Here is a 12,946-nt window from a genome sequence, read left to right as displayed (position 1 = left end):
AAAAGTGTTGTAACGAGTTATGCACAATGTTTGATTGAATTTACAATACCAAAATGTCTGCATGAACACTGTGCATATGCAGGACTTTTGCCAGCTTATGCGAGTAGTGTATTTTTTTAAGTATTAATTTATTCTTAAATTAAAATGCTACATAATATTTTTATATATTGTTTGATATTTAGTGATATATTATCTTTCATGACAGAGTATTAGCCCATGCATTGTGCCTAGCCTGCCGTTAAAAATATCTATGTCATTTAAAAGATTAACAACTTCAGAAATTAAAACGTGCATGCGCATTTAATATTAGTAGCTTAAATGTTCTTTAAGTCTTAAACTTGAACTTTAAGAAACTGAACCATTTGTTTGGTCAAATTGTGTTTCTGGCACCACCCTAGAAGCAGTGCTTGGGTCTTTATGGTTTTGTATTTTAAAGTATTTATCATAACCTACAGACAGATCAACCGAACAGTTACGATGCCCCTTAAAGTATTAAAAAGTAACGTTATGACCCGTTACTATACAATATAATTTAATTACTATATTATTAAAGCCAAACTGTCTATTTACTTTTATTTTTCAAAACTAACCAGCGGTGCGACTAAACGGAAGTTGGTCCTTCAACATAATTGCCACGGAAGACTTCGCACTTTAGTTCCTACAGGAAACGTCTAAACATACTGTAGCGTCTGATTCAAAGCAAATGTTTTCTCTCGTAAAGTTGTTTTCTCGGTGTAATACAGTCGACGATACATTCTTTTAATTCATTTTAACAAAATAAATGCGTTTCTATTGATTAGTGTAACTTCAAACTACAAACGCCTCTAAATCTGATTGTTTTGATTTGTTGAATGGCGCTGCTAATGGTATGCCTTTAACGATTACTGTCAGCAGAGCAGTCATCATCATCTGTGTTGTTGACGGGGGCTCATGGCTCAGGATCTGCTGCCGGGTGTGGAGAGCTCCGCGGTGTCCGTCCTGAAGAGAGCCGTGCAGCTCGACAACTGCTCCCGCTTTCAGGAGGCGCTGGTCTGCTACCAGGAGGGCATTCAGCTGCTGCTGGACGTGCTCAAAGGTGGGACAGCAGTCTGATTACACACCGAAATAAATTTCTTTTTTTAATTATTTGTTTTAGAAATAATATTTTGCTGGTTTCGCAACTTTCAGATAGTAATGATTATGTGCTTAACTATTTAGAGTTTCTAGAAAAAAATGTTTTTATTCCTGTCAAAGAGAATATGATGGTAAATAAAGCTAATGAAATTATTAGAAAATTATATAGCTCAAAATACAAATTTAGATCTGAGTCTTAAATTGAAAGGTTTAAATGTGAAAGAAATAAATCTATTAATAATAATTATCTTAGAATGATTTGCTGGATTGTTTTTGGAGATCACAATTTCAAGATGTCAACTGGAATGAGACTTTTAAGAGCTCCAGACGTTTTTGTATAACAAATAAAATCAGAGAGGTATGATTTAAAATTATTCAGCATTCTTATTCTGTAAAATTAATTGCAAAATGTTGTAGAGATATTGGTTTAAATGTGTTTTCTGTAAAGATTAAGAGGAGAGTATTGTTCATTTATTTTATGATTGTGTTTTTTTACAGTTATTTCGGTGTGATTTCTTTTTTTTTTTTTTTTGTTAAACATGGTATAAATATTGAATTGGAATTCAAAGAAAAAGATGTTTTATTTATGAGATTGCTGTTGGTTGTATTGCCAATTTGCTTGTCAGTTTACTGTTAATTGTAGTCAGATTTTTTATTTTTTTATGTGTGTAGCTGTAAAAGATGAAGCGAAGAAGATGCACTACAGAGAGAAGATCAAGGGTTACATGGAAAGAGCAGAACAGATCAAGGAGCACACCACCAAGCTAAAAGAAGGTTAGTTGTGAGTTTGTCAGACAAAGTGGTTTAAACCAGGGTTTTTTTTAATAAAAGACTAGGGGTCTAAGGCAGTGGTTTGCATTGAGATGAAGTTGGTTTTATGTTTATATATTCCTTCGTTTTTTAAGAGTGACAACTATATATTTTGTTTACCATGCTTCTTTGAATAATTAGTCTGAAATTGCATGTAATTATGACTTCAAATTACCATTAGCAATATTTAACTGACTGTGAATAATGCTGTACTAATGCAGTCGTGTGTCGCTAATTTGTTTTCCCTATTTTATATTCGCAAAGTATAATTTAGGAAGTTATATTATTAAGAAGAAAGTCCAAATGCGCAATATAGAACCAATTTTAGCTCAATGTTCCATATATATGAATCCATATATATAAACCAATCTATATAGGAATCCATAATCCCATAATTTTCCCTCTTACACTTAAAAACATTGAATATATGGTCCTCTTTTTACAATATAACCGAATATTCAAAGTAGTAATGAAACACAAAATAAACGAATGTGCAAATGTAAAACCAACTTTACATCAATGTGGTTCCCCCCCCTCAGTAGACCCCTATTTTAGCAGTTAAAATCCTTAACAACCCCTCACTCACTTAAAAAAAAAACATAGTTGTCAAGAATTTAAAAAATGTTTTGTTTTTAATAATAACAACAACTGCAAAAATATTCAAAAAAAATTATTATGATGGGCAGCTGAAAAATGTTTTGTTGACTTACTAATGTGATCTACTAAAATTCAGTTAAAGTCAGAATTATTAGCCGCGCTGAATTATTCGCCCCCTTTTTTATTTTTTCCCCAATTTCTGTTAATTGGAAATATTTTTTTCAACACATTTCTAAACGTAATAGTTTTAATAACTCATTTCTAACAACTGATTTAACTGCTTAACTAGGTTAATTAAGTTATCTAGGCAGGTTAGGGTAATTAGGCAAGTTATTGTATAATGATGGCTTGTTCTGTAGACTATCAAAAAAAATATACATAGCTTAAAGTGGCTGATAATTTTGACCTTAAAATTGTTATTAAAAAAATTAAAAGCTGCTTTTATTCTAGCCGGAATGAAACAAATAAGACTTTCTTCAGAAGAGAAAGTATTATCAGACATACTGTGAAAATTTCCTTGCTCTGTTAAGCATCATTTGGGAAATATTAAAAAAAGAAAAAAAAATCAAAGGAGGGCTAATAGTTATGGTGCTATTATGTTCATACTTGCATTGTATAATGAGTGGCATAAATTGATTTGAAAAAGACAACAATACTGTTTATCGTAATTGTTACACCTGGCTCAGGGATGTAACATAGTGAGGGAGACGACACGGCGAAGTGTAATCAAAAAGAAGATTTATTTAACTCGATTGAAATAATATAATCAAAATATCACTATGAATATGTTTAATCAGTGTGAAATGCAAGTCAATGAATGCGGTGAATGTCAGTGTATGGGTGCGAAACAAAGCATAATGCCTAAATTGGAGCACAGCTCTGGCCAACTGCAAAGTGAATGGACAACGGCCCCAACAAACTCTCTGCCGGGGTTTAAATAAGGGCGCTGACCAGCATCATGTGCGCTGAAGGCACACCCCCAATCTAGAAATCAAATCAAACACACGTAACACAAAACAACGCAGTAATAAATTGTTGTGTAATATATCGTACTACAAAAAGGACTGATATTGTGACAAATTTAACAATTAAACTTAAATAATAATAATACATAGAAAATAAATACAAATAATGAAATGAAGACATTAGGCGGCAGGTTGGCTAAGTGGTTGGCAAGGTTGCACCCCTGATAAAGCAAGGAATATGCCAAAGGAATGTGAGTGAGTAAATTAACACAGTAAATTAAAGTATGCATAAAATTACCTAATTCAGTAAAATAAATGATACAAAAATATTAAATAATAACACATCTAACAGAGCGGGCGAGGCAGTGGCACAGTAGGTAGTGCTGTCGCCTTACAGCAAGAAGGTCGCTGGGTCGCTGGTTCGAATCTCGGCTCAGTTGTCGTTTTTGTGTGGAGTTTGCATGTTGTCTCTACCTTCGCGTGGGTTTTCTCCAGGTGCTCCGGTTTCCCCCACAGTCCAGACACATGCGGTACAGGTGAATTGGGTAAGCTAAATTGTCCGTAGTGTATGAGTGTGTGTGTGAATGTGTGTGTGGATGTTTCCTAGAGATGGGTATCCGCTGCATAAAAACTAGCTGGATACGTTGGCGGTTCATTCCGCTGTGGCGATCCCGGATTAATAAAGGGACTAAGCCGACAAGAAAATGAATGAATGAACATCTAACAGAGCAGTACTGTAGTGAGTAGAAATCTAAGACCTGAAGATTGGGCATGTATAAATAAAAACATATCTGCCTTTTTAGGTTCATTCATGATGAGGATGTTGGGCTAAGTCAGAATTATAAGCACCCAGTGAATATTTTTTTCTTTTTTAAATAATTCCCAAATGATGTTTAACAGAGCAAGGACATTTTCACAGTGTGTCTGATAATATTTTTTCTTCTGGAGAAAGTCTCATTTGTTTTATTTCGGCTAGAATAAAAGCAATTTTAATTTTTTTAAACACCATTTTAAGGACAAAATTATTAGCCCCTTTTAGCTATTTTTTTCTGATAGTCTACAGAACAAACCATCGTTATACAATAACTTGCCTAATTACCCTAACCTGCCTAGTTAACCTAATTAACCTAGTTAAGCCTTTAAATGTCACTTTAAGCTGTTTAGAAGTGTCTTGAAAAATATCTAGTCAAATATTATTTACTGTCATCATGGCAAACATAAAATAAATCAGCTATAAGAGATGAGTTACTAAAACTATTATGTTTAGAAATGTGTTGAAAAAAAATCTTCTCTCCGTTAAATAGAAATTGGGGAAAAAATAAACAGGGGCTAATAATTTTGACTTCAACTGTATGACTGAAAACCTCAGGTTTAATCAGCTTTTTCCATTCTTCTGATTTTCTCCACTGTCAGAGGGTAAATACCACGAGCAGATAAAGATAGCAGACAGCTCCACTGGTTACAGCTATGAATCCCTCTTCAAGCCGTACATCACAGATGGACTGACTGAAGTCTGGGTGGAAGACCCATATGTACGGCACGTCCATCAGGTACAGACTACGCTTTATTACAGAGTGAAGAAACAGCAGTGATGGAGCTTAGAATGACCAGTGTTTTGCTTTGCAGTTGTATAATTTCCTCCGTTTCTGTGAGATGCTGCTGAAATGTCCATCTACAGTGAAGACCATTCACCTTCTGACCTCACAGGATGAGGTAAACTTGAAAGGAAATGAGGTTTTAATATAAAGCTTAAAGTCCTCATGAACTGGAAGATACAACCTTTTTTTTTTTTTTTTTGTGACGTATCTCCTAGAGAAATGGAATATTTAAGGAGAAAACAGCGGGCGTGGCTTGTTTTTCTTCTGCGAGCTGATAGGATGTAGTAAAGTAGGCATTTTATTTAGAAATATGGGGAAAAGTGATAGGGGAGAGTTATTACAAGCTAACAGACACCTCATCTTCACTATATCTGTTTGTTGTCAAAACTGACAGTTGGAGAGGCATGGTTAAATGTTAGCCACGCCCATTTGTAAAAGTATATGTAATCTGACAACTTAACTGAAAAAAAAACAGGGTGTGCATTTTTAGATTTCAATTAAAGATTACAAGGGCAAACTATTTTTTTCTTAATGACATCAAAGAGCTTAGAATGACCAAGAAGCGACACTCAATAGAAAGTTCCAGTGCAGCAACAGCCCTGTGATTCCGCCATTTTTGAGTGAAAGCGATCGGCCGTCCATTGGATCTTATTGCTGTTGCGATGGCTAGCAGCTGCTTTGTTTTTAATTTAAAAAGCGTTAAAGATGAGATACAACCTGAAAGACGACAATACAACACCTAACATCACAATCATCAGCACTTTGAATAGTTTATTTTACAGACTGTTTATATTTTAACCATACTTACTTTCTTGGAACTCACTTTCAGGTGAAATTATTTTAAATGACTTTATTGTAATAGTTTACACACTGGTATAATATAAATAAATATTGACATGTTAAGTTAAAATAACATGACTTTCAACATGGGATGTTGATATTATATGTTATAATAGAATATTGTATTTTTCCAGGCGACGTAGTGGCGCAGTAGGTAGTGCTGTCGCCTCACAGCAAGAAGGTCGCTGGGTCGCTGGTTCGAACCTCGGCTCAAATAGTGTTTCTGTGAGGAGTTTGCATGTTCTCCCTGCGTTCGCGTGGGTTTCCTCCCACAGTCCAAAGACATGCGGTACAGGTGAATTGGGTAGGCTAAATTGTCCATAGTGTATGAGTGTGTGTATGTTTCCCAGGAATGGGTTGCGGCTGGAATGGCATCCGCTGCGTAAAAAAAACTTGCTGGATAAGTTGGCGGTTCATTCCGCTGTGGTGACCCTGGATTAATAAAGGGACTAAAGACTGGTTTATACTTCTGCGTCAAGTGACTGGCGTAACCCACGGCGCATGCAACGCGCGTAGCTGTGCATTTTTACTTCTGCGTGCTGTCTCTGTTGGTCTGCATTAACACTTTGAAACGCTAGTTGGCATTGAGGTGTTAGTGTTCCTCTTTGTCGAGTTTCTTCGCTGCTGTTTTGATTTTCCTGAACACTTCCTGGATGTACAAGTGGCTCAAACTCGCTCATTTTGAGGCAGGAACCGGCAGACGTGCATCAACTCCACACTTGTAAACAATCGCTCCATCGGGCTCGCACCATTCGCGCGGCTTTCTGTCCCGCCCAGACTCATCAATGCTACCAAGCTGACCAATCACAGAGCTTGCGCTACGCATCGTTGCGACGAGTAGTTAAATTTTTTGAGAGGTGCACGTCACCGACGCCGACGGCCACGGCGTAGGGCTATGCGTCAACGTCGTAGCATACGCTTGCGTTTGACGCAGAAGTACAAATCGTTAAGCCGACAAGAAAATGAATGAATGAGTATTTTTCCAGTGTTGCCTGTTAAAAAAAGACTAATAAAGCTTTTTTGTAAAAAGCCACTTTGTCCAAAATGACTGAATTCTGACGTAAGTTCATCACACACACACACACACACACACATACACACACACGCCTACACACACACACATTGTTAATATATTATTATAAATATGTCTCCTGATCTGAATCCAATTGAACACATATGGGGAATTCTGAAGAGACATTAAGTCGAGCATCTTTTTGAGCAACTCTAAAAGAGAGATTATTTTTGAAGAATAAAAAAAGGTTAAGGTGTTAAGGTGTTGCAAAATGAAGCCAACTTGTTCATTCCATGCCTAGATGTCCTACGGTGTCATCAAAAATCATGGAGGCCATACTAACTAGAAAAAGTAGTTTTTAATGTGGGGTATACTCATTTTTGCATCACCCTAATTAAAGTAAAACTAAAAAAAAAATTGTAATTGAAGTTATTTTGTTAATCTTACTTTCATGTCATAAGTTAATCAGGTATTATATTAAACTTAGTCTTGTAAACGTTTTGGAAAATATTTTCATTGAATATATTGTTTAAAATGTTGCTTTTCAATAAGGGTGTATGAATACATAATATTTTAACTCATATTTAACTCAATATTTTCTTTTATTCTGTCTAACGTTACTTGTCTGTGTTGCTGTTCTATTGGAATTTTATTTCCATAAAGGCCGCCGCGTCACACTAGCGACATCTAGTGACTGTTTACCAAATAGCAATAGAATGTCGCCTCTTGGTGATTGTATGCTCTTTGATGACATGCACAGATGTTGTGTTCACCACAAAACTGGCAATGTGAGCTAACAAAATCACATGGCTAGTTTTGATTTCGTGGAGACTTTAATAAAAGTTTGCGCTAACATCCAAAATGACTACAAAATATAAATGCAAAAAAGTTTATGCCATAAAATAAATAGAACTTTTTATGAACTGGTATTTATGCTAATATAAGTATTGCAGTATTCAAATACTTAATACTTTTAATTCCTGATGTGAATGGGTCTTCATTCCTGTGGTTTTCCAGGACAGCTCCACTCAACAAAGCAGTGCTCTGGCAGAAATGAAGCAGTCGCTATTGAGTAAAGATATCTGTCTGGACATTCAGTACTCCTCTACGATTCATGACCGAGAGATCAGGTACATTGTTCTCATTTTTTTGTACTTTTTACTGTTTGCTAGTACCTGTTTGGACCCCTTTTGCCTACAGAACTGCATTGGTTGTGTTAAATTGTGTTGTGTTTCTTCAGGTTTAACAACGGTTGGATTATTAAGATCGGCAGGGGACTCGATTATTTCAAAAAACCAAAGGTTAGCAGGCTTTTCGCTAAACATTTATAGCTGTGTAACATTTAAAACAGAACCTACTATTGGTGCATGTTTGTTTGAAATACAAATAAAGTCACACTTTAAATTATGTGGCCTTCATTTTTAGGTACGACTAATAAAAAATAAGTACTCGTATTGTATTGCACAACACTTGTGGTGCTATTGATGTGGGATATAGGTATCTTTAGGAACAGGTTTGGTGGTGTGGCTGGGTTAAGATGTAAAGTATGGGTCAACGTGTGATTATAAATAATTTACTACAGTAAATTACTATAAATACTACTAAATTACATTTTTAAAATGGAATTATAATGTAAAAACATGTATGTACAAAATAAGTGCATTCTATCAAATGATTAATTTACCCCTCTACTGCACGCTGTAACCATATCGCAACATGATACTTATGTTCAAATAAGAACATCTGTTTCTTTAAGATCAACATTATTATTTTTGCTTGGAATAGAAGACCTCAGAGTAGCCAAAGTGTGCTTAGGTTAAGTCTCACGACGTGCTGTGTTTTTCTGTGGCGTGATTTCTGACAGACGGGCGTTTATTGTGAGTAGTTGCTACCTTATTTAGGCCTTGTTACGCCCCGTGTGGCTCGGAGGATGAAAAAGGGCTTAACATAATTATGACAACCCAATATTTTAAGAATTCCTCTGAGATGTTAACTGCTATGAATCAACACAGACAACGATGTGGCAAAAAAACTGGTTCACTTTATTACAATAAAGATAAAGAAGTGAATATTTAAATCACCCAAAGTATATTTACAAATATGTACATTAAATGCAAAAAGTAAACAAAAACACCTGATGGAGGGAAGGAGAATAAGCGGTGCCAAATCAAAGAAAATAACAAATTAAACACCCGCTAACTAATCCCTCCCCCACCTCTAAATAACTAAAGAGAAATATGTAAATAAGAAAAAAAACATCTTCAGCGTCACACGCCCCTTACTCAACTGCACCGACTGGAACAAACATACATATATGGTAGCACCCGCCTCTAACCTAGTGGAATAACAAAAAAATCTGCTAAGTCAAGTGACATACTTCCCTTCACTTCCCTCTAGGTATTTTTAAATCACAAAAACTCTCTTTAAAGTGAACCCGAGCACAAAATAGGCACCAAAAGTTACAAAAACACAGCAGCAACAAGCAACATGGATCCCCCTCTCATCTGGGCTGAGTCATCACTGGAGCGTTTAAATAACACCCATCCTCTTCTGATTGTTCCACTCGGGAGAACTCTGCCAACCAATCGGAACACCTAGAATTCAAAAGTACAGGAGACAGCAAATAGAAACAGAAAGGGGAGGAGGGAACAACAGAGCAACACCCCAGGCATGTAACAGGCCTATTTACATTATTCACTTATTTTTCATTATTCGTTTATTATTATGTACAATGATTGAGACATAAAATGAGATAGTAAAATATAATCAACAACAAAAATGTAAATAAAAACGAAAATGAAAACATAAATGAAAATGTCTTGTCCTAGTCCTATCAAAATAGCAAACACTGAACATCGCTCTATATTTAGGCTAAAAGACTGCTTTATTTATTTATTTAAGACTACTTATTTGTACTGAATGTTTGTGCTTTCGTTTTAGTTGTCTTTTTTTTCTTCGAAACTATTTTCCAAAACGAATCCTCTTTGCACTTAACAAGTTTACAATAAAGCGTGTTAACAAATTTTAAATGATTAATGAAGGGATTATAATGCTTTGACTTATTGTTTAATCTCATTTACAAGCACAGTAGCATACTTAAAGCTGCTGTATAGGCTATTTCTGTCTGTTCGCCTCCTGTCGCTTTTGTGCCCCCTGGCGGCTTATTCACAAACTGCGGTCATACACTAAAAACAGAGCGGCAGCAATTTAAAACGGTGGCGGTATAAGCTTCGGCGGTAATGGCCACTTTGAACTCTCACCTACTGTAAACGCAAATGTAAACCTCAATAAAAACAAAGGGTCAAATGATGTCAGATCCACTAAAAAATCTGAAACATCACCTCCAGTAAGTTATGATGACATATTCACAATTCACAACTAAATTTTTTTTGTAAATCGATCAATGTATGTCTTGCCAAATGGCAACACTGTCCTATAGAGGAACATGCAATATTGCATTGGGTTAGCTAGCTAGCAAGGTCAGCTGTGACCTTTTAAGTTATAACAATAACAACATTATGCATATAATGTTGAATAGTCATGTGTTAATGGCATTTGCATTATGGATAAAATCTAGTTTTAAGGGCGATACTACTTTTGAATAGATATCAATATAGGGAACAGTGTATTAGCGAGCACCACCATGTTCTCTGCTAAGTGGAAGAAGAAAAGGACAGAACTGGCTCATCCTGCAGATGAAAGTGAGGATGGGATGGGTTTTAGTGACCCTGAGAATGATGCAGACTGGACATTTAATAGAGACAGTTCAGGTAAGTTAGCTCAGAGGCAGATAAGCAGGCGTAGTATAGTATATAGTATAATATGCATAAACATTGTTAGCTAGTAGCTACATCATGCACTTGGATATACTAGACTTGTTATTTATTTGTTAAAATATTTACTGAAGAAAATATTTATATTTACTATATGTTATATATGATAATACAATATTAGGTTTGTTTTTAATAATATTTATTAAAAAAATGGTCACACTTTACAATAAGGTTCATTGGTTAATGTTAATTAATGCATTTACTAACATGAACAAACAATGAACAATACATTTACTACTGTATTTGTTCATGTTAGTTAACATTAGTTAATGAAAATACAGTAGTTCATTGTTAGTTCATGTTAACTCATGGTGCATTAACTAATGTTAACAAGCATGGACTTAAATGTTAATAATGCATTAGTAAATGTTCAATTATGATTAATAAATGCTGTTCATGTGTTGTTCATGATTAGTTCATGTTAGTAAATGCATTAACTAATGAACCTTATTGTAAAGTGTTACCAACAAAAAGTAGTAAATGAAAGCTGTTGGAATATCAGTTGTTGTAAAGTATGTGTAAGGTGTCGTTTATAAGTTCTGTGTTAAAGCGTCTAATACTGCAACACCAATTAAATAATTTTAAACAACAAAATTATTAATTATAAGGAAAGTTGGATCCACTGTTGGACATTGTTGCCATATGGCAACATATCATAAAGTACCTTAATAAATAAGTTTTTCCAAAAAATGTTTACAGCGCTTCAAGTTAAGCCATTTTAAGAAAAGAAAAAGTAATATATATTTATTTTTTAATAGATTTATCATAATGTGTGCGGTAGAGAGTTAAATGTAAGTACATAGTATTTAAAGGCATTTAATATGAAGTCGGACCACAAATTAAAGACATCATTTTCTCTCTCGCTCTCTTTTTAAGGGTCGCTTCTCTGTTGGATACTGTGACTATGATTTGAGAGAGTGTCATGAGACTACAGTTGACATTTTTCATACCAAACACACCAAGAAGACCTAATCTTGCTTGCGAAAGCTTTTCCACTGCCTGACATATTTACGGGACTTCATTTGCAATCCGCAGGCCTACGTGGATGACTGGAAATGTGCCTTTTGATCCCATTTTAAGCTTTTAAAAGATGCGAAAGAACTGATTTATTTACTTTTACATGCTTCTATCTGAATTGCAGGGGAATATGCAGAGGCTTATTCTGTAACTTGTATGAGTTTTTTATTAAAGGGATAGTTCACACAAAATTGAACATTTCTGCACTGTTTTTTGTCCCTCAAGTGGTTCCAAACCTTTATGTTTCCTCGTTTTGTTAAACACAAAAGAAGATATATTTAAGAAAGCTGAAAACCAATCATTGACTTCCATAAGATGAAAAACAACCCTGCTGAAAAATCCAGCTTAAACCAGCCTAGGCTGGTTGGCTGGTTTTAGCTGGTTGATGAGGCTGGTTTTAGAGGGGTTTGTGCCATTTACAGGCTGGTTTCCAGCTATTTCCAGCCTGGTCTTAGCTGGTCAGGCTGAAAAATGACCTGCTAAAACCAGCTTGACCACCCTGGTTTAAGCTGGATATAGCTGGTTTTGGCTGGGCTCCCAGCCTGGCTAGGCTGGTCAAGCTGGTTTTAGCTGGTCATCTCCCAGCCTGACCAGCTAAGACCAGGCTGGAAATGGCTGGAAACCAGCCTGGAAATGGCCAAAACCCCTCTAAAACCAGCCTGGTCAACCAGCTAAAACCAGCCAACCAGCCTAGGCTGGTTTAAGCTGGATTTTTAAGTAGGGAAATACTTTGAAAGTCAACGGTTGCAGGTTTTTAACTTCAAAATATATTCCTTTGTGTTTAACAGAAGAAAGGAACTCTTAAAGGTTTGAATCAAATAAAAGAGTTATTAAATAATGACAGAAATGTCACTTTTGGGCTGAACAATTTCCCTCAAACTTCTGTTCACTGAAATGTATGTTTACTTGTTCTGCTTCTGTAACTATTGTAAAAAGTACATTTGTAAATAAAATGTGTCTAATATTTCTGTCACCATTATATAATGTGCCCTTGATTCAAACCGTAAAGGTGAGCTGTTTTACTTGCGATGCTGATTTCAATAAACGTTTTGCACTGTAGCGGCGCCATCTTGTGGTCACTCAGTCTTCAAGAGGAAAGATTTGCGTTAATATTACACCTTGTGTTCAACGTCACGCATCGCTTGATATGACGGTGTTTCG

At 35.5% G+C, this 12,946-nt stretch overlaps 1 protein-coding gene across 2 annotated transcripts; it reads left to right on the top strand.

Moving 5' to 3' along the window:
- The first annotated feature begins 651 nt into the window (after nt 1-651).
- mitd1 (MIT, microtubule interacting and transport, domain containing 1) lies at nt 652-12,844 on the top strand. Of its 2 annotated transcripts, XR_012384912.1 has the most exons (8): nt 654-1,075; nt 1,786-1,887; nt 4,899-5,035; nt 5,112-5,198; nt 7,953-8,065; nt 8,176-8,236; nt 11,645-12,144; nt 12,480-12,844. XR_012384912.1 is itself a non-coding variant. In NM_200201.2 (7 exon segments), coding segments are annotated over 7 exon segments (741 nt in total). In that variant the 5' UTR covers nt 652-930; the 3' UTR covers nt 11,741-12,844.
- The last annotated feature ends 102 nt before the right edge of the window (nt 12,845-12,946 follow it).

Source organism: Danio rerio, chromosome 9 (assembly GCF_049306965.1).
Source record: "Danio rerio strain Tuebingen ecotype United States chromosome 9, GRCz12tu, whole genome shotgun sequence".
Lineage (NCBI taxonomy): Eukaryota > Metazoa > Chordata > Actinopteri > Cypriniformes > Danionidae > Danio > Danio rerio.
The sequence above is the reverse complement of the archived record's forward strand: the minus strand, read 5'-3'. Positions and strand labels throughout refer to the sequence as shown.